This window comes from Eschrichtius robustus, chromosome 3, assembly GCF_028021215.1.
Source record: "Eschrichtius robustus isolate mEscRob2 chromosome 3, mEscRob2.pri, whole genome shotgun sequence".
Classification (NCBI taxonomy): domain Eukaryota; kingdom Metazoa; phylum Chordata; class Mammalia; order Artiodactyla; family Eschrichtiidae; genus Eschrichtius; species Eschrichtius robustus.
Window position 1 is genome coordinate 35,711,627 of NC_090826.1, and position 23,411 is coordinate 35,735,037.

Here is a 23,411-nt window from a genome sequence, read left to right on the forward strand (position 1 = left end):
ACTACACCCGGAGTCAACGTCTCTCCAGAGACTTTTCAGGGATTTTCAGATGAGCCGCAGGGCTAAACCAGCTCAGTTAGGCTGCAGGGGCCCAGCTTCCCCCAGACAGTGAATTAGAGCCTGGTGAGTCCAAAAGAGAGTCCAGCTTTCACCTGGGAACAGACTCTGGGAAGATGTCCCAGCCCCAAAAGGAGGGTTTGGACTCCCAAACCAGTCCCCTAACCTGGCACCAGGTCTCACCCCACCGCAACCACTCCATTCAAGGGCAGAGGAGTCACAGATTTCACTAGCAAGCCTGGCCATCGGAGGGCTCCAACACATCTCCCTCTGCTCCCTGCCAGGACAGACCCCCACTGCCACCCCGCCTCGGCAGGCATTCTGTGCCTGCGGGTCAGGCTCTGCTCTGGGAACTGCCAGTGGAGAGGTGGCATCAGGGCAGGGAGACATGAGGGGCACAGCAGATCCATGGGGCTTCGGAGACTTTGTCAAGGGGCTGGGACTGCTCCCAGGCTGTTATCAGCCCTCAAGAGTACGGGCGCTCCCTGGGTGGGGCTTCTGCTGCCCCAGTGCCCAAGGGTAATGACATCAGGCAGACAGTGTGCTGAAGCCTCTGTTACTGGCTTAACCCAAGGGACTCACTCCCTGTGCATTCTCTGGGTCTGCTTAGCATGAGTCCTTGAGGAGCAACGAAGTCAGAAGTTCGGGTCCCAGCCTCACCATGACCTCAGAGAGCCTTCAAGCCCTGCAGGCCTCAGTTTTCCCGTCTGTGAAATGAGAGAGTTACACAAGATTGAATCAAAGGGTTTTTGCCCTGAGTGTGTTCTTTTGTTCCTTTGTGTACATGCCAGATCCTTGTGTTCCATACATGAACGGCTCTCGAGGACAACCATGTAACCACGTCCTGGGACGCATACTTGAGGAATCGTGTGTTTGTGCTGGGGGAGGGACACCCCAGAACAATATCCTCCCCCATCCCCTCTCAATAGGAGGAAGCCACCGGCTTCCTCCCTTTCCTGCCTCCTGCCTCCTGCGTGCTGGCAAGGCTGAGGACCACGCAGAGAAGAGGGGAGGGGAAACAGTCCAACAGTCCCCAGGTCTGTCCTTATCACAACCCTCCCCCACCTCAAGTGACCCCAGTCCAGGACCTTCCAGGCCACACCCATCCCCAGCCTTGTAGGGGCCGGACTAGGGGGGCCCAGAGGCCCAGAAGCAGGATAAGTCCTCCCCACCCCTCTCCCCGGCCCGCCTCCCACCCAAGCTAACTCATTTCCTCTTCCTCCCCAATACCAACACACACTGACAGCACAGGCTGAGCAGCCAGACCCAGAGTGACTGACCGTGGGCCCCGCTTGTCCCGGCTGGCCTGGTCAGCCTCTGGATTATGGTCTGGCTGGGGCCCCCTTTGCTGCTCCCCATCTTCTTCCTGGCTTCTCATGTTGGTAAGTCTGCCCCTGAACCTCCCCCCACCCAACCCCCAAAGCCCTGACTCCCCCCGAGAAAACCCTATCATCACTGCCATCACTTTCCTCTGCACCCTGATCCGCTAGAAAGTGGGATGAGGGCCTGGAAAACCCAGGCAGGCACCAGGGATTGGGGGAGGGGAGCAGCCATTGACTGTGTTGGAGGTGAACATCAGTGGGGAGCAGCAGGGCCTCTGAGCCCATGAAGCTTTCCGTGGGTACTCACATGGTCAGTGTGTGGGACTCACTCAATTATTCATTTATCAAGCATTTATCAAGCACCAACAATATTCCAGGAGCTGTGCTAAGTGACAGGCCATTAGTTGAGAGGCAGACAGCCGCTAGATCTGTACAACAGATTAAATGGTGTGGACCTCCTATGGCTGTTACTGGGTTTAAAGGAGGTAATTTACACAGAGCACTTGGTAAGAGCTTCTGAATAAGCTGTAGCCGATTCCTTCAGTGTGGTGCCCACAGAGGATTAGAACGCAAAGGCCGCCTAGAGTGGTTCATGGTCTAGTGGGGGACACGGGACACCAGGTGAGCACTGAACAGATAGACACAGAGGAGCACCGAGGAGTCAGCTTACTCTGCTTCAGGGTAGGAGACGAAAAGGGATTCGGAAAGACTTCACTAAGAGGGGTGGTCTTCATTCCAGGCAGCCAGAACAATAGATGCAAGTCTCAGAGGCGGGGAAGTGCACAGGAGAGAGGGTTCCTGGAGGGAACGCAGCAGGAGGGGCAGTGTGAGCAGCAGAGGGCTCAAGAGCAAGCACTGCATCCTGAGGGCAATGGGGAGCCATGGAAGGTTGTAGGCCAGAGAGTCACAAGGTCTTAGAGGGATCACTTCGGAGGATGAGTTGAGGAAGGAGGAGTGTGGCTGTCAGGATGGTCCAGGGGGGTAAGGATGAGGGTTAACAAGGGCGGGCTTGGGGATGGGGACGAAGCCAAGAGGCTTTGAGGAAATAGAATTCTGTGACTGATTGGGGCAGCCAGAGTGGTGCTCCGAGGTGTAGACTTTTAGAGTCAGACAACCGGGGTCTGCCAGTTACTCGTCGTATGACCTTGGGCCAGTTATTTCTCTGAGCCTTAATTTGCCAGCTATAAAATTGGGGTGATAACACTCACCTCCCAGGAGAGCTGGAATGATAAAATGAGAGAACATAAGTAAAGTACCTGGCATATCACTGACCTCCAATAAACATTAATTATTATGACAGCAGGAGTACGAGTTGACTCCAAAGCTTGTATCTCAGGCGGGCTTTGCCGTCTGCCGAGGCAGGGAGCCCAGAGTGGAGCAGGTTTGGGAAGAGCTGATGGAAAGCAGGCCCGAGCTGAGAGGCCATTCAGGGGTTATTGACTCAGAAGTGATAGTGAAAGCCCAGGGAGGGGATGAGCTTGCTAGAGAAAGCGTCGAGAATAATTATCATGACCCTCCTCTGTGGATGGAAAGACATCAACTTCTGGAGGGTGTGAGGACCCAAAGGAAAACAGGTGCTCGGCACAGGACAGGCAGTCAGCTTCATTTACTCATGGCAGCCTCTCAAAGAATAGCCATTGATAAGTGAAGCAGCACTTAAACCAATTAACCACTTGGCAGTGAACAGGCAGGGACAGAGTAGGAGGGGCTCGGGAAGGTGTGGGCCCCGGGGCTGAGGACGCTGGCAGGGCTCAGCCAGGCCTGGACTCCGGCTCTACTTGGTCCCTCCTGGCTGCTGCCTCTCACTGTGTGCCCCAGCCTTTCATTCCACACCTTTACTCAGGCTGTGCCCTCTGCCTAGAATGCCCTTCCTACCACTGACCTCTCCCTGTCCTCATTCTGAACCCTCACCGTACCCTGCTCAGCTGTAAGACCCTCAAGCTGTATCTCCCAGGAGACACCTGTTCATCCCCTGCCTCCCGCATGCTGGGTTAGGCGTCCCTTCTCTGTGCTCCCCACACAGTGCCCTGCATTTGACGGGTAGGTCCATGTCTGTCTCCCCATGGGGCCCAGAGCTCTTTGGAAGGCAAAGACCAAGGCCCACCCGGTGTCTGTGTGTGTTTCAGCCCCAACTCTGTCCTAGGGTCTGCCCGCCCTGCTTCTGGCCTTTTGCTGGGCCCAGAGCTCTCTTCCTTTCTGCCCCATAACCAGCTGGCTGCAGAACCCAGCCTCTCCCACCTTCAATCCCAGCACAACAAACAGGTCCAGATTTCTGGAGTGATGGGGAGGGGTTCCTCCAAGACACTTCTGATCTCCACGGCTCTCCTAGCCGGCACTCGGCGGTGGGGGGCGGGGGGGAGGGCAGGGAGAGCGGCTCCCCTTTGCAGAGCAGCTGCAGAGACAGGTCAGGAAAGGGGACTGCCGGGAACAGAGGAAATGGAGACGGGGCGCATAGATCATTCTTTCTTTCCGAAGGCTGGGCTGTAAAGGGAAGCCATCTGGCAGGAGAAGGGAGGGGATGGGGAAGCCAGAGAAGGGGCTTTGTTTTTGTTTTTGTTCTTTTAGGATGAAGAGACTTGAAGGAAAGGGGCCAGTGCACCGGGAAGGGGACTGGGACAGGAAGGGACGGGGGTGGACGTGCCTGATAAAGTTCAGTGCCTGGGGGGCGGGCGGGGAGAGGGGGGGAGAGGAGGGGAGGAGAGGGGAGAGGCTGGGAGGAGAGGGGCAAGAGGGGGAGGGCGGGGCAGGGGTGAGGGCGGGGCCCTGCCACATACGGAGCCCGGTATCCCGGTCCAGGCGCTGCGGTGGACCTGACGCTGCTGGCCGACCTGCGCCTGACCGAGCCCCAGCGCTTCTTCCTGACCTGCGTGTCCGGGGAGGCGGGGGCGGGCAGGGGCTCGGACGCCTGGGGGCCCCCGCTGCTGCTGGAGAAGGACGACCGCATCGTGCGCACGCCCCGGCCCTGGCAGCCCCTGCACCTGGCCCGCAACGGCTCGCGCCAGGTGACACTGCGCGGCTTCTCGCAGCCCTCCGACCTGGTGGGCGTCTTCTCCTGCGTGGGCGGCGCGGGGGCGCGGCGCACGCGCGTCCTCTACGTGCACAACAGCCCAGGAGGTAAGTCCGGCCGCCGGCGGGGAGAAGGGGCAGGAGGGGCTGCCCTTGACCCCTGACCCCGCCCTCCATCCGCCTCGCAGCCCACCTGCTCCCGGACAAGGTCACACACACGGTGAATAAGGGCGACACGGCAGTACTTTCCGCGTGGGTGCGCAAGGAGAAGCAGACAGATGTGATCTGGAAGAGCAACGGTGAGAGGGGCATCTGAACTGGGTGGGCAGGTAAACCCATAGCTCTGACACCCCGGCACCTCCATGGCCCTCAGTGTTCCCAGTTTTGGCCCCTGACACAGCACCTGTTACCCCCACTGGCCAACCTCCGGGGCGCCCCCTCTCTCCTGCACCAGGTCCATGGGAAGCACCTGCATCCAACTCATCTCTAGCTGTGAGATGTCCTCCTACTGCGCCCAGAGGACCAGCAGCCTCGTGGTCAGCTACCTCCTTCCCTGTCACCCCCAAATTAGTGCTATGTTAACCCCTCACGTTGGACTCTCCTCTGAGAGTTAGCAGGTGCTATCACATTAGCCCGTCTGGCAGGGAGCAGCAGTCCCCATGCTGAAGAAGAGAACGGGTAACAATGTCCCAGAACAGGCAAGGGAGGTTTGGCCTCTTCCAGAGATTTGTCAAGACACGTGCAGGGGCCTGGGCAGGCCTGGGGATCTCAGCCCAGGCCTGCCCCCACCCTGGCCCTGTCAGGCCCTCTGGGCACCCCATAGAAGGAAGCAGTTTTCCTGTGTGGCCCCAAAGATTCCTGCCTCAGCTCTCACACCCACAGCCCTTTGGCTGACTCATGTGTCCCTGGGCTCCTGAGGGAGGAGGACCCTTCTCTTGGGCCAAGGGGTTTGCCTCCTGAGCTCCAGGCCCCCCGAACTGATGAGAGATGTGGAGAGTCAGGTAGACCTGCGTTCCCTAGAATCTCTGTTCCATCCTGAGCAAAGAGGCAAGAAGGGGTGGGGCAGGGACAAGGACCCTGATATTAGGATCCACACGTCCTGGAGGGAGAGGCTCCTGGGAACTAGCTTCATGACGAAGAGGGGAAGAACATTCCAGGAGGAGGATTGATAAGAGCAAAGGCAGGAAGCTGTGAGATACCACAGTGTTTCTAGAAGAGATACAAGGAATTCAGGAATTCAGGAATGTTAGGAGTCAGGCAGGATGTGGAGAGGTATGGGCTACACAGTGGCCAAACTGGTGAAAAAGATTTGCTAAGGAGTCGGATGTTGTCTTGAGGGCAGTGGAGAACTCTGGAAGAGCTTAAGTAGGGGAGCTACTGCGCAATCTATTGGAGAAAAATCTCACTGGCTGCTGAGTGAAGGACGGACAGGAAAGGGGGAGACTGGAGGCAGAGAGACTGCTTGGAAGGCTGTGGGAGGCTGGGAGCAGGGTGGTGGCAGTGCACGTGGAGAGGAGTGGGCAGCTTTAGGAGACGAGGGGGAGATTGAACCGGACTTGGTGATTTACTGAGTGGTTGGTGGAGCATGGAAAAGGGGATGCTTCCCAGCTTTCTCGCTTGGGTCCAGACACTCGCCGGTGCCTTCCCCCAGGTCTGCTCACTCTGCCTGGCGCACGTTGATGTGACTCAGGCCGAGGTGGGCAGAGGGAGGGAACACCAGCTCTTGTGTGATGCTGAGGCCCCTGACCCGTTTATGCCCCCAGGATCCTACTTCTACACCCTGGACTGGCACGAGGCCCAGGAAGGGCGGTTTTTGCTGCAGCTCCCAAGCGTGCAGCCGTCATCAAGCGGCATCTACAGTGCCACCTACCTGGAAGCCAGCCCACTGGGCAGCGCCTTCTTTCGACTCATCGTGCGGGGTCAGGAGCAGAGGGCAGAGGTGGTGGGTGGTGTGGGAGGCTGGGAGCCCTATGGTACTTCCTGTGGACCCCCTGCATCCTCTGGTCCCCCAGGGCTGCCCCAGTCCTCAGCAGCAGTGGTCCAGTGGGTGAGGGTCAGCTGCTGAAAGCACATTCCTGCAGGTTGTGGGGCAGGGCACTGGGGACAAGACTGTACCAAGGAATGCCCGGGCTGCCTGCATGGAGGTGTCTGCCACGACCAGGACGGCGAGTGTGTGTGCCCCCCTGGATTCACTGGGACCCGCTGTGAGCAGGGTAAGGAGGAGGGGGGCACTAAGACCTGGGCAGGAGAGGATGCCTGGCTGGGGGAAGACTCTCAAACCATGGGCATGGACCTTGGAGGGTGAACATGCCAAGTAGGTCTTGAACCCTGGGGCCCAGCAGAGGCCCCTACACCCACATGCCCTCTTTCTAGCCTGCAGAGAGGGCCGTTTTGGGCAGAGCTGCCAGGAACAGTGCCCAGGCACATCAGGCTGCCGAGGCCTCACCTTCTGCCTTCCGGACCCCTATGGCTGTTCTTGTGGATCTGGCTGGAGAGGAAGCCAGTGCCAGGAAGGTACGGACTAACCCACCCTCCGTGCTCCCTGACCCAGGCAGTCGGCTACAAGCCCGGCCCCAGCCCTTCCCTCTGGCCCTGACTTGCACACCAAGACCTCCATGGTCCCCGCTCACTTGGTCAGTGCCCTTTCTACCCAGCCTGTCATTACCCAGGCCCCAGCCGGCCCTCGTTGCCCCCTGACCTGTGCCCCTCTAACCACACCCCCTCTGTTCCCAGCCTGTGCCCCAGGTCATTTTGGGGCTGACTGCCACCTCCAGTGCCAGTGTCAGAACGGCGGCACTTGTGACCGCTTCAGCGGCTGCGTCTGCCCCTCCGGGTGGCATGGGGTGCACTGTGAGAAGTCAGGTACGAGCATGGGGGGCTCTGAGGTCCCTCGGAACAGGTCAGCCTTCACCAGACGCATCTCCCTGGCTCAAAGCCCTGCCCTCAGGGAGCTCATGGTCTGGAGGTTCTCACCGCCAGCCCACATCATCCATACAGGGATGGGCAGCACCCCAGAGTGGGTGGGAGCCCAGAGCAGGCCCTGACCAGCCTGAGAGAGTCAGGGAGGGCTTCTGGGAAGAGGTGCGATCTGAGATGGGATATGAAGGACAAGAGAAAGATGGCTGGAGAGAGAGCAGGGCAACGTCGGGGGGATTGAGGACTCAGGCTCAGGTACCAGGACAGTGGCGTGAGGGGAGGCTCCGGGAGTGATCAGAGGAGGTCAAACCTTGGGGCCTTTGAATGACAGGCTATAGGATTTGCACTTAATGTGAGAGGCCAGCAGGGAATTGTTGAAGAGGCACAGGGCTCTCAGGTTTGTGTTTGAGAGAGGACACTGGCTGCTGGGTGGGGAGTGGAAGCAGGAGAGCCTGGAAGACCTGTCGCAGGGCCCAGAAACGATGGAGGCCTGAACCAGCGTTCTGGCTGTGAGGCTGGCAAGGGGTCTGGTCTCCGTGTGGGAGGGTATGAGGAGGCGGAGGGTGCAGGAGGTAGACTCAGGGGCAGTCAGAGGTGGGCGTGAGGGCCCTGGAGGAGTTGCACAGGACTTTGCTGGCTTTCAGGCCTGGGTGACTGGGCTGCTGGCGGTACCGCCGCTAAGATGCAGGACTCCGGAGGAGGGGCGCTGTGGCAGTCACGTATCTGCCCTTGCAGGGCCTCCAGGATGCGTGTCCCCTCTCTCCCCAGACCGGATCCCCCAGATCCTGGACATGGTTTCAGAACTGGAGTTCAACTTAGAGACGACACCCCGGATCAACTGTGCCGCCGCGGGGAACCCCTTCCCAGTCCGGGGCAGCGTGGAGCTCCGCAAGCCGGACGGCACGGTCCTCCTGGTCAGCCCCGTGACCCCAGCCCAGGGCCCCTGCCCCTCCAGACCCCTGACCCCTCGGGGCTTTCTGCGGGCTCTGCCCACCGGCCTGACCACAGCTCAAATGGGGTCAGGCTGATTGTTGAGGGACCACCACCCAGGTTCTGTCCCCTCATCAGCCTGGACGAGCACACTTGTATCCGCCACATGGCACACATTCTCTGTGGTCTGTCCCCTTCCCCTATCTCTCTCAGTCCACCAAGGCCATTGTGGAGCCAGATAGGACCACAGCCGAGTTCGAGGTGCCCCGCTTGGCTCTTGGGGACAGTGGGCTCTGGGAGTGCCGCGTGTCCACGTCCGGTGGCCAAGACAGCCGACGCTTCAGGGTCAACGTCAAAGGTCAGTGATGTCCTAGCTGATGCTGCTCAGACTGGGCATCGTCGCAGGAAGGCCAAGGGCATCTAAGGCCACAGCCCAGCACCAGGCAGAGGAGAGGGCTTGTCGTCAACCTGTGGCCTGGGCAGGGCATTGTCCAGGCTGGAGCACAGCTCAGTCCCATCTGGAAAGGGCATCCCATGCCCCAGAAAGGGGACACCCTGCAGCCTTGCCCAGGGTGATGCTTCCCCTCTCTACCTCCCCCAAACCCCGCCCCACAGACACACAGTGCCTTTCACTCCACCTCTGGGATGTTGCATCCCCCCACCCCCCAACCCCGAGTCACACCACAGGGCACTCATTGCTAGGACAGGGGAGTGCCTGGGGCTGTGGAGCTCAGAGGGTGACCTGCTTCATTTCCAAAGGGGCTTCCTGGTGAGTAAGGAGGTAGCTGCCAGCGCCCAGGATCGCTCAGAGCAGAACACCCACACCCCGGTATAGGTGTCCCTCCCCTTCTCCAGCACCATAAGCCTCAGACATTCACAGCCCCTGCCGCCCCTTGGCTCCTCTTTCCCTGTGCTCCTGACCCCGCCTTCCCCTGACATAAGCCCAGACCTCTTGCTCATCTTCCTCTCTCTCACTGTCAGACTCTGCTCCCCATTCTCTCTCCACTACTCTGCCAACCCCTCTACCACCCTGGTGCCCCACCTCCAGCCTTTCTCTTCTCACTCTCCCCAGGCTTTGGGCCCAGACAACTTGGCTTTGAATCTTCACTACAACTCTAGCTCCATCATCTAAGCAAGTTACTTATCTCCTCATAGCTTGTTTCTCTCTCTGTGAAATGAGGATATCAGCGCTCCCTTGATAGGGTTGCTGTAAAGATTAAATTAGATGATGCTTTTAAGCATTTAGCACAGTGCCTGACACAGGGTATGTGCTCAATGTATGTTGACATTTATTGTTATTATTAGTTAAAATGTCAACTACTCCTAAGATTTCAACCGTTCCCTAGCAACTCCCAGATATGATCTGCAGCCTGGACCCCTCTCCTGGGCCCCAGACCCAATTGGCGGGACCTCTGCGTAGTGGAGGTCTGGTTCTGAAGTCAGCATGGAAGTTACCTGGTGCATGACTCAAGGGCCCACTTTCTTTTTTTTTTTTTTTTTTATTAGCACCTTTAATTATTATTTATTTATTTATTTATTTTTGGGGCTGTGTTGGGTCTTTGTTTCTGTGCGAGGGCTTCCTCTAGCTGCGACAAACGGGGGCCACTCTTCATCACGGTGCGCGGGCCTCTCACTATCGCGGCCTCTCTTGTTGCGGAGCACAGGCTCCAGATGCGCAGGCTCAGTAGTTGTGGCTCACGGGCCTAGTTGCTCCGCGGCATGTGGGATCTTCCCAGACCAGGGCTCGAACCTGTGTCCCCTGCATTAGCAGGCAGATTCTCAACCACTGCGCCACCAGGGAAGCCCCAAGGGCCCACTTTCTATCCAGCCACCTCCACATCTAACGCCACATGTGAGCCACAGGCCCAGGGGCTCCATAGGATCCAAACTGGACCTTTCTCTCCCTCCAGACCAGCACTTCCTCCTGACATACTTCTTCCTGCCTGACCCCACTGTTCCCTCCCACCCCCTCAGCCACACCCCTGCACCTTCCTTGACCCTCCCCCATTCCCCCATCCATCCATCCATCCATCCATTCTTAGAAAATCCGTCTGGAAAATGTCTGAAAGAGGCAAGGGAACCAGTTAAGGCATTAATGCAATAATCCGGAGAGAAAAGCTAAGGCAGAAAGGGCAGTGACCACGGGGTGATGAAACTGAGCAGGGGCACAAAAGCTGCTTGGAGCAGGATGGGCTGATTTTAGGTGGCCTGGTCAGATAGACCTTGTTCAAACCCTGGCTCCGTGTCTTTAAGCAAGGTGTTCCATGTCTCTGAGCCTCAGTTTCTTCGTTCATAACATAGGGCTGATGAGCCCTGCCTGAAGGCACTTGTCAGGATTAGAGACCATGCACATGAAGCATCCGGGTAGAGCAGGTGCTTCATCACCTGCTCCTTTTTTTGTTTTTAATTAAGAGAGTGATGGATGATGGGGGAAGGGGCAGAGAGTAGGGTGGCACTGCCGTGGGTTTCAGGTCCCTCCGTCTGCACCCACCTTGCATGGGCAGAGTGCCCTCCCCCAAACCCCTGTCCAGCCACGCCACTCCCTCACTTCACATCTTTTGGGACATCCTCATGTCCTTATTGCCGAGTCCTTGCACCCTGAGCTGTCCTCCCTGGGCCCTGGACACTCTGGTCATCTGTTGAACTTGGTCTCTCCCCAGCCCAGGGGGTCCCCAGATCTAAATCAAAAACCAGAGTTGTCTTTGATGCCCAGAAGACAGAGTCTGCTCTTATTTCCAACGACGGGAGGGTGCTGTCTGGGCCATGCCTTACCCCGAGTCTCCTGGCAGTGCCCCCGGTGCCCCTGACTGCCCCTCGGCTCCTGGCCAAGCAGAGCCGCCAGCTCGTGGTCTCCCCGCTGGTCTCCTTCTCCGGGGATGGGCCCATCGCCTCTGTACGGCTGCACTACCGGCCCCAGGACAGCACCATGGCCTGGTCCACCATCGTGGGTGAGCGGGGCGAGAGCAGGGGGTGGGGAGGGGGGGTGGCTGGGGAAGGACGGGATGTCAGGCAGTGATGAGGGGAACGGGGGGATGGAAAGGGAGGGAGAAGTGTGTGGAGAAGAGAGGGACTGAAGGGAGAGTGGTGGCTTCTGGAAGGGGTTGGGACTGAATAGTGTGTGCTGCACACCCCGCCCCCAGTGGACCCCAGTGAGAACGTGACGTTAATGAACCTGAGGCCGAAGACGGGATACAGCGTCCGCGTGCAGCTGAGCCGGCCAGGGGAAGGTGGGGAGGGGGCCTGGGGGCCTCCCACCCTCATGACCACAGACTGTCCTGGTGAGAGGCCAAGAGTTATCCCTTTCCGCCCCCCAGGGGTTACTGTCCTATGCACTCAGGGTTGTCATGGCTTGTCCACCCTGGGGGTCCCTGCCTTTCCCACTGGAGGTTGTCCCCTGGGGATCAGTATCCCGTCCGGCCCCAGGGACCCACCGGACAGTTCTGACCCCCGACCTCTGGCCCCAGAGCCCTTGTTGCAGCCGTGGCTGGAGGGCTGGCATGTGGAGGGCCCCGACCGGTTGCGAGTGAGCTGGTCCTTACCCTCGGTGCCGGGGCCACTGGTGGGCGATGGTTTCCTGCTGCGCCTGTGGGACGGGGCCCGGGGACAGGAGCGGCGGGAGAACGTCTCGTCCCCCCAGGCCCGCACCGCCCTCCTGACCGGACTCACACCTGGCACCCACTACCAGCTGGACGTGCGACTCTACCACTGTACCCTCCTGGGCCCAGCCTCACCCGCTGCTCGTGTGCTTCTGCCCCCCAGCGGTACGCTGGGGAGGGGGTGATGGGCTCAAGACGAGGGAGGACATGGGACGCAGGGAACACAGGAGACCCAAAAGGACATAGGAGGTTATAGGAGCCTGGATGGACATGCAGAGAGCATTGAACGTGAAAACATGGGCATAGGGAGGACCCGGGATGTGAGGCAGACACGAGCACGGGGAGAACATGACACAGGGAAGGATACAGGCTACCAGGAGGACATGGGACTTGGTGGGAACACAGGGTGTGGGGGGACATGGGGAGGACCTATGACACTGGGAGGGTCTGGGCCGCCAGGAAGGCTTGGCATGTAAGGAGAACCAGGGGCAGCAGAAGCTCAGGGGTGAAGGAATCCGCAGGGAGAGGGGTTCAGCCCAGGAAGGAAGGAGGAGGTTGGCGGGGTGGCTCCCATTCTGGGGCTCGCGGAGCCGGGGACACAGCTAGAGTGGATCTGTCTGACCCCACAGCCACACAGCCCGGTCCCATCTGAGCCCTGCCTTCTCACCCCCGTGTCCGCAGGGCCCCCAGCCCCCCGACACCTCCACGCCCAGGCCCTTTCAGACTCCGAGATCCAGCTGGTGTGGCAGCGCCCAGAGGCTCCAGCTGGGCCTATATCCAAGTACATTGTGGAGGTGCAGGTGGCTGAGGGCTCAGGAGACCCGCTGTGGATGGACGTGGACAGGCCCGAGGAGACGAGCACCGTCGTCCGCGGCCTCAACGCCAGCACGCGCTACCTCTTCCGTGTGCGGGCCAGCGTCCAGGGCCCCGGTGACTGGAGCAACATGGTAGAAGAGTCCACCCTAAGCAACGGTGAGAGGGCGGGGCTCAAGAGGACTCCTGGACCACAGGATCAGTCTCAATGCTCTCTCCTTCCAAGTGATCCCCTGCCTTGGAGCTAGGGCATCCTAGGCCCCCTCCCAACAAATGACACAAGCCCTGGCACTGGGGACCCTGACCCTTCCCTTCCTATGACCCGTTGTCCTAGTGCTGGAAAAATCATGTCATTCCAGATCCATTGGTCCTAGGCCTGATATACCTGCTCCCTCCCTGGAACTGGGATCTCTGACCTCTCCCTCTGTGTGACCCCATGGTGGCCTCTGGGTTCCCTGACCCAGGCGTCCCTATGATCTGCCCCTCTTATTGGATCCAGGGCTGCAGAGTGAGGGCCCGGTCCAAGAGGTCCAGGCAGCTGAAGAGGGTCTGGATCAACAGCTGGTCCTGGCTGTGGTGGGCTCTGTGTCTGCCACCTGCCTCACCATCCTGGCTGCCCTCTTAACCCTGGCGTGCATCCGCAGAAGCTGCCTGCATCGCAGACGCACCTTCACCTACCAGTCGGGATCGGTCAGTCACCTGTACCCTTCTCAGGGCACATGTGTGCAGACCTTGTGTATATACGTTCCTACCTATACACACATGAGTACTTGTACACTGCGAGTGTGTGTGTGTGTGTGTGTGTGTGTGTGCGCGCGCGTGCACATGGGTGTTTGTGTCATAGGTATAGGACTACACTCAACAACGTGCAAGGGTGCAATACTTATCAATAATTTTCTCTATTTCTCTAGAAGTGAACTCAACTCACAGTCCATTTATATTCGTGGTGACATGTTTAATATCCCCAGTTCAGAATCACTTGGTTATGTCCATGTTGCACCACGGTCAATTAAGGATTCTCCCCCTTCTCACGAGGGGTGATGGAAGCCTGGGAAGCCTGGTGATAACGTAGGGTATGCCTGGGCTCCGTGCCGGCCTCTGTCCGGGCAGGCCGTCCCGCACTTGGGTACCAGCCTACACCTGCACGCATCTGTGACTCATGTCCTCAGCCCTTCCGTAGCCTCCTTCCTGCCGGCAGGGCACTCGCGCTGTGAGTTCCTCGTCCCAACCTCCATCCTTGCAAATCCCAGGGCCTCCTTGTGGAGACGTAAGAATTCCAAGGGGCTTCCCTGTGCCCTGCAGAAGGCAACGTATTCTATGGCCCTCAGACCCGTTGCTGCAGACCCTCCTACAGCTGTTGAGCTGGGCCTGCAGCCTCACCTGTCACTCCTGGAGACAGGAAGCACAGGCCTCCCCTCTTCTTGGCTTCCCTGTAAACCTGGCTGAGCTTTCTGTCCTGCCTATGCCCCTCCAGCCAGCAGGCCCACACCGAGGGGCTGGGGGTGGGGGTGGGGTGCTGGCTCCTCTTGGGGGACAAGGCGTCACCTCATCTTGTCACCTCCTCCCATCTCTCTCTCCTCTGGGATCTTCCCCACTGTTGTCACTTATGATCTGAACTCTGACCTTGGTCCTCTGTGCCTGGGCTCTTGATATTTACAGCCAAGCTTTGGCATTTCAAAAAAACAAAAACAAAAAACTTCTCTCTCAAGGGCTGATCCTTGTGATAGAAAGCCTAGTGTCTGAGGCTATTGTCTCTGCCATGCCTTTAGAAAACTCCCTTCAGAGATTCAATCAGCCTCTTTGTTCTAGGCTGCATTGGCCTCCTTCTGAGGTCAGTGTGTGCAGAAAGCGGCCCTGGCTGTGGCAGGGGAGGGTCACGGGTACGAATGTGGAGGGAAGGAGTAGGAAAGCAGCCTTAAATGGGTATAGCACCCTGACATATATCAAGATGTACCCCTGCTACGTGCACCTGCGTGCGCGTATGCGTATGCGTGCGTGTATGCATGAGCGCGTGTGCCGGGCGTGAGTGCACGTGTGCGTCCCTGTGAGTGCCCCCATCTGTACGTGCCTGGCTCCCTCTGCTTGTGCTCCTGCCTGAGCACATGTCCACGTGTAGCTCTCATGGATGCCCTGCATAGGGGCCACCACTAGAACGTGCGTGTGCATGCTGGTGTGTGCCTTCAGCTGTCCGTGTTTTCTGTGAATCCATGTGACCTGTGTCCTCAGCCCTCGCCCCTCAAGCTGGGCTGCAGCTCACGTAGGGACCACACCCACCACCAGGTCTGTCTTAACCCTTCTTTTGGTTCTCATATTGGCAGCGCCAGTGGTCCTGTTCAGCGGTTCCCTCTTCCTGCTATCAGCCCTGTGCAGGTGGCCCAGCTCCTGCTTGGTTGGGGGGAGTGGATGTTCCCTTCTCTGTGCTCTTTCTATCCGCAGGTCCCGGGGTGATTTGAGAGCTATGGGTGGCCGCCGAGTGGGTGGACAGGGGTAATCTCTGCTTCCACTGCTGTGGAGAAGAAAACCCATCCACTGGCTCCCAGCAGCTCAGGGCTTAGCATGGAGTAGGTGCTCAGTAAATGTACCCTAGCCCACCGCCCAGGGCTGGAATCCCCTCCAGAGCGTCCTTGGTGACAAAAAAAAAAAAAAAAAAACCGGTTGTGGGATTAGCACAATAAGGGGAAGCTCATTACACCCCATCACAGTTCATTCCAGTTCCTTTCAGTTTTCAGTGTTAGGAGTATCATCCTTCCATCGACTCATGCCATGGCTTCTAGCAATTTTACCCACTCCTTGTTCCTCCAGAGCCCCACACACCTGATCCCCAGGTGGCGGCCTCTGCATTTCTCTCCTTGGACATCTGTCCACCCAACAGCCCACCTATGGCTCCATCTCATATGATTCCGTCTCAGTATGTGTCCTGTGTCTGACTGTGCCTGGCTGGCCGCCAGGGTGCCCTCTGTCTGAGTCTCTGTCCATTTGTCTAACCACTCTTTGTCTGCCTATCTGTGCATCTTGCTGCCCCTGTCTCTTGTGCGGACTGTCTGCCCACTTGTCCCATCCTATGAAGGGTGAGGAGACCATCCTGCAGTTCAGCTCGGGCACCTTGACACTGACCCGGCGGCCAAAACCACAGCCCGAGCCCCTGAATTACCCAGTGCTGGAATGGGAGGACATCACCTTTGAGGATCTCATTGGGGAGGGGAACTTCGGCCAGGTCATCCGGGCCATGATCAAGAAGGACGGACTCAAGATGAACGCAGCCATCAAGATGCTGAAAGGTCCGCTGCGAGTGACTCCCGCCCAAGCCCTGACCCTCTCCTTTGTCCCACAGTCCCAGGCCCCACCTGGCTTCCACCAGCAACTGACACCAGCCCTCACCAGCCCATACCCTTTCTCCAGGGTTATTTTCGGCAAAAGTGATATTGGATTCTTTACACAGAGTATGCCTCTGAAAATGATCATCGTGACTTCGCGGGAGAACTGGAAGTTCTGTGCAAATTGGGGCATCACCCCAACATCATCAACCTCTTGGGGGCCTGTGAGAACCGAGGTGAGCTCCCAACTCATCACCTACCCTTTCTTCCAGACCCCCATTATCAGCCGTCACCCTTGCATCTGTAGCTTGTGGGAAGCTTCGGGACACTGAAACATCACTATTGGTTCTCCTTCGTGCACCAGGTTCCCTGTCTAGTACCATGGGGTGCCTGCTGCCACCCCAGGTTGCCTGAGTATAAACCACCACCCTGTCTTCCTCACCTCCCAGGTTACTTGTATATCGCCATTGAATATGCCCCCTATGGGAACCTGCTTGATTTCCTGAGGAAGAGCCGGGTCCTGGAAACTGACCCAGCTTTTGCCCGAGAACATGGAACGGCCTCCACCCTCAGCTCCCGGCAGCTGCTGCGTTTTGCCAGTGATGCCGCCAATGGCATGCAGTACCTGAGTGAGAAGCAGGTGTGTGTGAGTGTGTGTTGGGGGAGGTGAGGGGAGACCATCAGGCGGACTTCAGGAGATTAAATTGGCAGGCTCTAATTGATGTGGGATTGAGGAATAAAGAGGGACGTGACCCCATCCTGTCCTGGATGAGTGGGTGAGAACACAGGGCGAGAAGCAGGTCTGAAAAAGGTGTTGCATTTGAAGCATCCGAGGGACGTCATGGTGGAGGTGCTGGCTTAGCGGTTGTAGAAGCCAGCCTAAAACTCAGGAGGGAGGCCTGGGCCGGAGACGACAGTCGGGGAGCTGTCACTTCACAGATGGTGACGCTGGTGGCCAGGGAGTGGGCAAGACTCACCAGGAGAGGCTGGAGGGTATAACAGACAGGGGAGGCCTGAGAACAAGTTCAAGGACACCCTGCTTGAATGAAAGGAGAGAGGGGACAGTTGTAGGGGGTGACCAGAGACTGAGGGGAGGCATTTTGAAGTTATTAAAGTTTTGAGTATCTTTGAAAGCAGAGGGGAAGGGGCCAAGATAGAGGGAGGGGTGATGGAGAGAGGTCTCTGAGGAAGGTGGAGGGCCCAGTGGGGAGGATCTGGAACTCAAGGGAGAGGTCACTTTGGGCAAGAGAAGGGCCTTTCCACGCTCATCAGTGGGGTGGGGGTCGGGGAGAGGTCAGGAAAGACGGGGTCAGGGAGCATGCAAAGAGGAGAAGGTGCAGTGTGGTCACTGGGGAAAAGCCCACCTTCGTCCCAGGAGAGGGATACAGCCTGAACTTGGCCGTGGCCCAGGTCACAAGAAGGAAGGGATGACAGCCAGCACACTGTGGTTCTTCTCAGGCAGGAGTTTCTGATCCAGGATGAGGCCTGGGTTGGGGGGCAGAAGAGTAAGGGGCTACTAAAGGCACGGAGGGGCCCACGAAGCCAGCCGCGGGGCCAGACCCCTCACTGGCCCCGGAGTCTGGGGCTCACTCATCCCCCGTCTTTCCTGACTTCTGACCGTGCCTGCAGTTCATCCACAGGGACCTGGCTGCCCGAAACGTGCTAGTCGGAGAGAACCTGGCCTCCAAGATTGCGGACTTCGGCCTTTCTCGGGGGGAGGAGGTTTATGTGAAGAAGACGATGGTAAGTCTCACTGGGTCCCCCTCTCAGGGCCAGGCCTGGCCCTGCCTCCCGGAACCTGCTGAACAGCCCCTTTCTCGTCACCTGACCCCTCAAACCCACTCTCTCCCAGGGGCGTCTCCCCGTGCGCTGGATGGCCATTGAGTCTCTGAACTACAGTGTCTATACCACCAAGAGCGATGTGTGAGTGTGGGGGGGGAGGGGCGGGAGGGTCTGGTCCCCTGAGGATGCTTGTAGATGTAACCTGGACGCACCTCAGAGATGTCTCAGGTAGTCCAAGGCGTGACTTGGCCATCCCTACGGTGTGTTCCAGATGTGACACAGGTGTGACACAGACATGTCTCAGGTATACCTTGGCCATGCCCGGCATCTTAGTGGGAAGGCGTGGGGCTAGCTGGAAGGAAGTTTCAACTTGGAAGGTGTGTCAGGAGTAGGATTGGAGTAGGGGAGGTTTAGGGCTAGGCTATATTTGACTAAGAGACTGGAGGATGCCTTGGAGAGGCTTGGGGATGCTGGTGGATAGCGCCTGGGTGAATGGAGAGACCACTCAGAGAATGTTCTCGCCTTCCTCTCTGAAGGGCAGGTCATCCCCACCCGAGGACCTAACCAGAGCATGACCCCCAAGACGCCCTCTCTGCGCTCCCTCCTCCGAACAGCCATCCTGGCACAGCCCTGCCCTTCTCTCCAGGGAGCCTGGCCTGCCCAGCGCTCCAGCCCTGGCTCTGCCCCTTGCCCCAAGCCCCTTGGCCTGGCCTGCCCGGCTCACTATCCAGCACACCACCACCCCTCTGATCACTACTTGCCTACTTCCTGCTTCTGCCCCAAGACCCCTGAGATCCCCTCCCCGCAACTAGAACGTCCACCCTGGCCTCAGCCGCCTCTAACCTGCACAGCTGTTGTTACAATATAAGAGGCAGTTAAGAGCAAGGGCTTTGGAGCGAGACTGCCAGGGTTTGAATCCCAGCTCTGCCACTTACTGGCTGTGTGGCCTTGGGTGAGCTAGCTAAGCTCTCAGTGCCTCTGTGTCTCCATCTGTAAGATGGGGATAATAGTTGTACCTATACCATAAGGTTGGTGTGAGGGTTAAATGAATGTACGTTATATACGTTAAATGATCAGGGCCTCGCCTACGGTTAAGTGCACAGTAAAAATGTTAGCTATGATTACATTAAGCCTGGGAGGCTGGGAAGGAGTTTCAGTTGCAGAGACAACAGCTGGCCAAGGCCAGACCCTTGCAAAGCAGATACACACAGGGGCTGGGAGGGGCTGCACGCCCGGGCTAGGTAGACACTAAGCTGCTGGGCCCCGGGGCCTAGAAGGTAACTAAGTACATCCTCCTCATTTCAGTTGGTCCTTCGGGGTCCTCCTCTGGGAGATCGTGAGCCTTGGTGAGTCCCTGAGCCCTGTCCCTGAGAGGGTCCCCACATTCTCCCTACCCCGCCGCCCCCGCCCCGGGCCCTGGGCTGAGAGAGCGTTGCGCCTCCCACAGGGGGCACCCCATACTGCGGCATGACATGTGCCGAGCTCTACGAGAAGCTGCCGCAGGGCTACCGCATGGAGCAGCCTCGCAACTGCGATGACGAAGTGTGAGTCCCCTCAGCTTTGAGCCCCGGGAACCCCGTCACCCCAGCAGGCCCTGAGCCTCACCTCAGCGATCCCCCACCTGCAGGTACGAGCTGATGCGGCAGTGCTGGCGGGACCGTCCGTACGAGCGACCCCCCTTTGCCCAGATCGCGCTGCAGCTGGGCCGAATGCTGGAAGCCAGGAAGGTGAGGAGCCCGGGGGGACGGGGGCTGGTCTCGCCGAGCCCACGGGGGTGCCCTCTCCTAGGAGCCAGAGAGCAGCAGCCTCTGCGTCCCTGTCCCCACCACTAGCTGCACCACAGCTAGGCCGGGCCCTGGGATGCAGCCCCCCTTTCCAGCTCTCACTGGGTCGGACGCGAGGCCCTATCTAAACTCTTCCAAGGCCACTGACTAGCCTCAGCAGCGAGTCCTTGTCCCAGGTCCCAGACTCCCTGCCTGTCCTCTGCTGGGGCCATCAGCCCATTCTCATCTGGGACACCTCACCTGGCACAGAGCCGGAGTGGAATCGTGAGCGGTCAGCTCACCAAATGGACGGAGGACGAGTGAATGACCCGGGAACTGAATGCATGAATAGAGTTAGTGGGTGGATGATACAATAATCAATCAAATAAACACGTAATTAAACAACTGAATCTAGTAAGCATACAAATAAACGAATTATCAAATAAACATAAGTGAAGAAATGCATCAAAATGAGTAACGTGAAGAGTTTGTCATATGAATTAATTAATGACTAAGTAGTTAAAGGAGTTATTAAACTATCTTAAGAATGAAGGAATAATCAAATAACCAGAAAAATGGGTAAATCATCAAGAATAGCCTTATAAATAGATGAATAAGTAAATGAATGGATGAATGCATTAGCAATCAATTCATCGGATAAGGGCACGAAGAAACCCCTATTGAACAATTGTGTCAAGGGTCTCTCATGCGAGCCCCCAGCTGTGGTCTGATGACCTTGCTGCTCTGGGCTGGTGAGGACCACCCTTGGCCATGGGGTCATCTTGAGTCTCCAGAACAAATCCGTGTCACTTCAAATACCCCAACCACGTGGAAGTCAAGGACCTCCAGGGCAGGCACGCCCCCATCCCTGGCCCCCACTAAAGCTTGCTCTGCTCCCCAGGCCTACGTGAACATGTCGCTGTTTGAGAACTTCACGTACGCGGGCATCGACGCTACAGCTGAGGAGGCCTGAGCTGCCATCCGGCCAGAACGTGGCTCTGCTGGCCAGAGCAAACTCGGCTCTTCAACCTGTGACTTCTGACCCTTGTCGCCTGAGCTGCCTCAAGGAATTGTTTTTTAACTTAAGGAAGAAAAAAGGGGATCCAGGGATGGGGTGGGCTTCGGGGGGGTGGGTCCTCATCCTTTGCAGTTGCTCCCAGTGCCTCCTGAATCACTGACGGCCACCCTCACGTCCTGCGTTCTAGTTCAGCTGTTCCACGTTTGTGCTCTTCTGTTCCCTGCCCTCAAACCCCTGCTTCAGCCCCTCCACTCAAGCCAGCACTCATACCACTAACATGCCCTGTTCAGCTGCGCCCCACTCCCAGCCTTGTAATCAGGAAAAATAAATGCTCTGAGAAGCTCCATCCGATGTCTACCTTTTACTGCTGGTCAATCCCAGGGAAAAGTTAAGCCAAAGAGGGAGAAACTGGACTTTCCAGGAAAAGAAATGCTATCCCTGGTTACACTGTCATTATTCCAAGCCCTCTACGGGGGTTGCCTCTCCATGATGGGAGATGTTCTTGAAGACCGATTTTATACATACATTGCCCCCACATCTCCGTCATAATGAGAAGTCCAATTCTCCCCTGGTCTCTTCCCAGCTTTCCAGCCTCTATCACCAATATGTCTCCCTAGGTAGCTGCCAGCCTAGGAGTCTTTGCTCTGTCCAAACAGTCCCTCCTAGGATCGGCTCTAAGCCAGCCTCCGCTCCAACTGACACCTCAGCACCGGACAGATTCTGACCTGTCTTGAGCTCCCATTTTCCTTATGTCTCTAGGCGGCCTTCCCTGGCTTGGTACTGCCCGGCTTGTGGGCCCCAAAGGAAGAAAGCAGAGGTCACTTCCAACTTCAGCCGGCCACGGTAGGATTCCTTTGCCTTCCTCAGAGTCTCTAAGTGTGTGGGGGGGTGATCCCTGTACTGAAAGCTAGTCCCAAATCACTACCCCATGCTGTGTGGCCTTCAGGTTTGCCCATCCTTTTGATTTGTCACTGCTGGCCTCAGATTTCTCTCCCACTGGTCCTTAAGAAACAAGACTTGTCTTGCTTCTCACATCTTTTCAGCGAATCAGATAAAATTGAAGAAGACATAAAGATAGGATGATATTGTGGTTAAGAGCACAGATACTGGAATCACACAGACCCGTGTCCAAGTCCCTGCTATATCGCTTACTATCTGTGTGACCTTGGTCAACTCACTTAACCTCTCTGAGCTTCAGTCTTCTACTCTGAAAAATGAAGTTAGTAACAGCTACCTCACTGCTGTTAGCACTAAATAAGATTACACAGGGACATTTTCCACAACTATGACCTTGGACATAGTGTTCAGCAGGTGTCAGCTGATAAGCATTATACACAAATGCAGGAAGTTGGGGAAGGGGGTGATTATCAGAATCTGTATTCCAAAAAGACTTGAGTGGATAGAGAGTAGAGCTGAATTTAAGAAGAAGAAATTAACTGGAGTAAAGGGGAGGCTATGCATGCTAGGGGAGATGGGATTTGCTAGAATGAAATTCCATTTCAGATCTACTGCAGGGATATTTCCAGGTCGTGGATGTGGGGATTAAAAAGTTATCTCTGGTAGGGACCAATATATAAACAAAGATGCCCCTGTGGGGTGACAGATATGTAAACAAACAATAAAATACAGTGGTGTATGCTATAAGAGAGGGAGACGGGACCTGTGGGATACATAGAAAGGAGATGCAGTCGGGAAAGCTTTTCTAGAGAAAGTAACATTTTAATATGGGCCATGAAGAAGAAGCAGGAGCTTGACAGAAGAAAACACCTGGTGGAGGAAACAGCACCTGTGACATGTGGTATGTTCAGGAGCTGCAAAGAATTCCCTGTGTCTGGAACAAAGGGAGGACATAGCTCCATGAGGGTAATGACTGCAGAGAGGTGACAGGGGCCAGCCCGTACTGAACCTTATAGGGAATATTAAGGATGTGAGTCTTTATCCTATGGGCAAAGGGCAGCCATAGAAGAGCTGGATGCAGGGGTGTGTCATGATCAGATTTGCATTTTTGAAAAGATCACTGGTTACTCTGTGGAAGATGGATTATAGAGGAACAAAGTGACGTGCCTATAAATTAGATACCTTAAATAAAATGGACAAATTCCTAGAAAGACAGGAACTACCAAAATTGACAAGAAAAAATAGGCAATCAAAATAGACTTATGACAAGTAAAAAGATTAAATTAGTAATCAAAAAACGACCTACAAAGAAAAGCCCATGCCCAGATGGCTTTGCTGCTGAATTCCACCAAACATTTAAAGAATAAATACAAAATTTTCACAAACTCTTCAAAAATAGAAGAGGAAAGAATAGTTCCCAATTCATTCTGTAAGACCAGTATTACCCTGATACACAGAGCAGACAAAACAGCACAAGAAAACAAAACAACAGATCAATATATCTTATGAATATGGACACAAAAATTCTCAAGAAAATACTAGCAAACAGAATCCAGCAACATATAAAAAGGATTGCATAACACAACCAAGTGGGATTTATCCCAGGAGTGCCGAGTTTGGTTAAACATCCAAAAACCGATGAATGTAATATGTCAACGTATCAATAGAATGAAAAACAAAAACTACATGATCATCTCAATAGGCACAGAAAAAGCATTTGACAAAATCCAACACACTTTCATGTTTAAAAAAAAAAAAAAACAACTAAAACTGAGAGTAGAAGGAGACTTCATCAACCTGATACAGGGCATTTACAAAAATCCACATCATACCTAATAGTGAAAGACTGAATGCTTTCTCCCTAAGAACAGGAAGGAATAAGACAAAGATATCTGTCTCCCCACTTCTATTCAACACTGTACTGGAGGTTCTAGCCAGGGCAGATGGGCAAGAAAAATAAACAAACAGCATCCAGACTGGAAAGGAAGAAGTAAAAC

General features: G+C 56.3%; 1 protein-coding gene across 2 annotated transcripts; it reads left to right on the plus strand.

Moving 5' to 3' along the window:
• Positions 1–1,342: 1,342 nt before the first annotated feature.
• Positions 1,343–20,608, plus strand: TIE1 (tyrosine kinase with immunoglobulin like and EGF like domains 1). Of its 2 annotated transcripts, XM_068537925.1 has the most exons (23): positions 1,343–1,439; positions 4,176–4,493; positions 4,574–4,684; positions 6,149–6,304; positions 6,467–6,598; positions 6,759–6,899; positions 7,119–7,247; positions 8,070–8,215; positions 8,445–8,589; positions 11,021–11,179; positions 11,372–11,509; positions 11,696–11,992; positions 12,509–12,799; positions 13,140–13,330; positions 15,708–15,918; positions 16,080–16,190; positions 16,404–16,594; positions 17,584–17,697; positions 17,807–17,877; positions 19,042–19,082; positions 19,184–19,280; positions 19,364–19,463; positions 20,401–20,608. In XM_068537925.1, the coding sequence occupies exons 1-23, from the start codon at positions 1,382–1,384 to the stop codon at positions 20,470–20,472; spliced, it is 3,420 nt and encodes a 1,139-aa protein (XP_068394026.1). In that variant the 5' UTR covers positions 1,343–1,381; the 3' UTR covers positions 20,473–20,608. The 2 variants fall into 2 exon arrangements, with proteins under 2 accessions (XP_068394026.1, XP_068394025.1); XM_068537924.1 differs by having other exon boundaries at positions 11,372–11,992.
• The last annotated feature ends 2,803 nt before the right edge of the window (positions 20,609–23,411 follow it).

Excerpts from the sequence above, each read along its gene's own strand:
- TIE1 (XM_068537924.1), top strand. The coding sequence starts at position 1,382 with ATGGTCTGGCTGGGGCCCCCTTTGCTGCTCCCCATCTTCTTCCTGGCT. Across the intron at positions 4,494-4,573 it reads CGTGCACAACAGCCCAGGAG|CCCACCTGCTCCCGGACAAG; the intron begins GTAAGTCCGGCC and ends TCCGCCTCGCAG. Across the intron at positions 17,878-19,041 it reads TATACCACCAAGAGCGATGT|TTGGTCCTTCGGGGTCCTCC; the intron begins GTGAGTGTGGGG and ends TCCTCATTTCAG.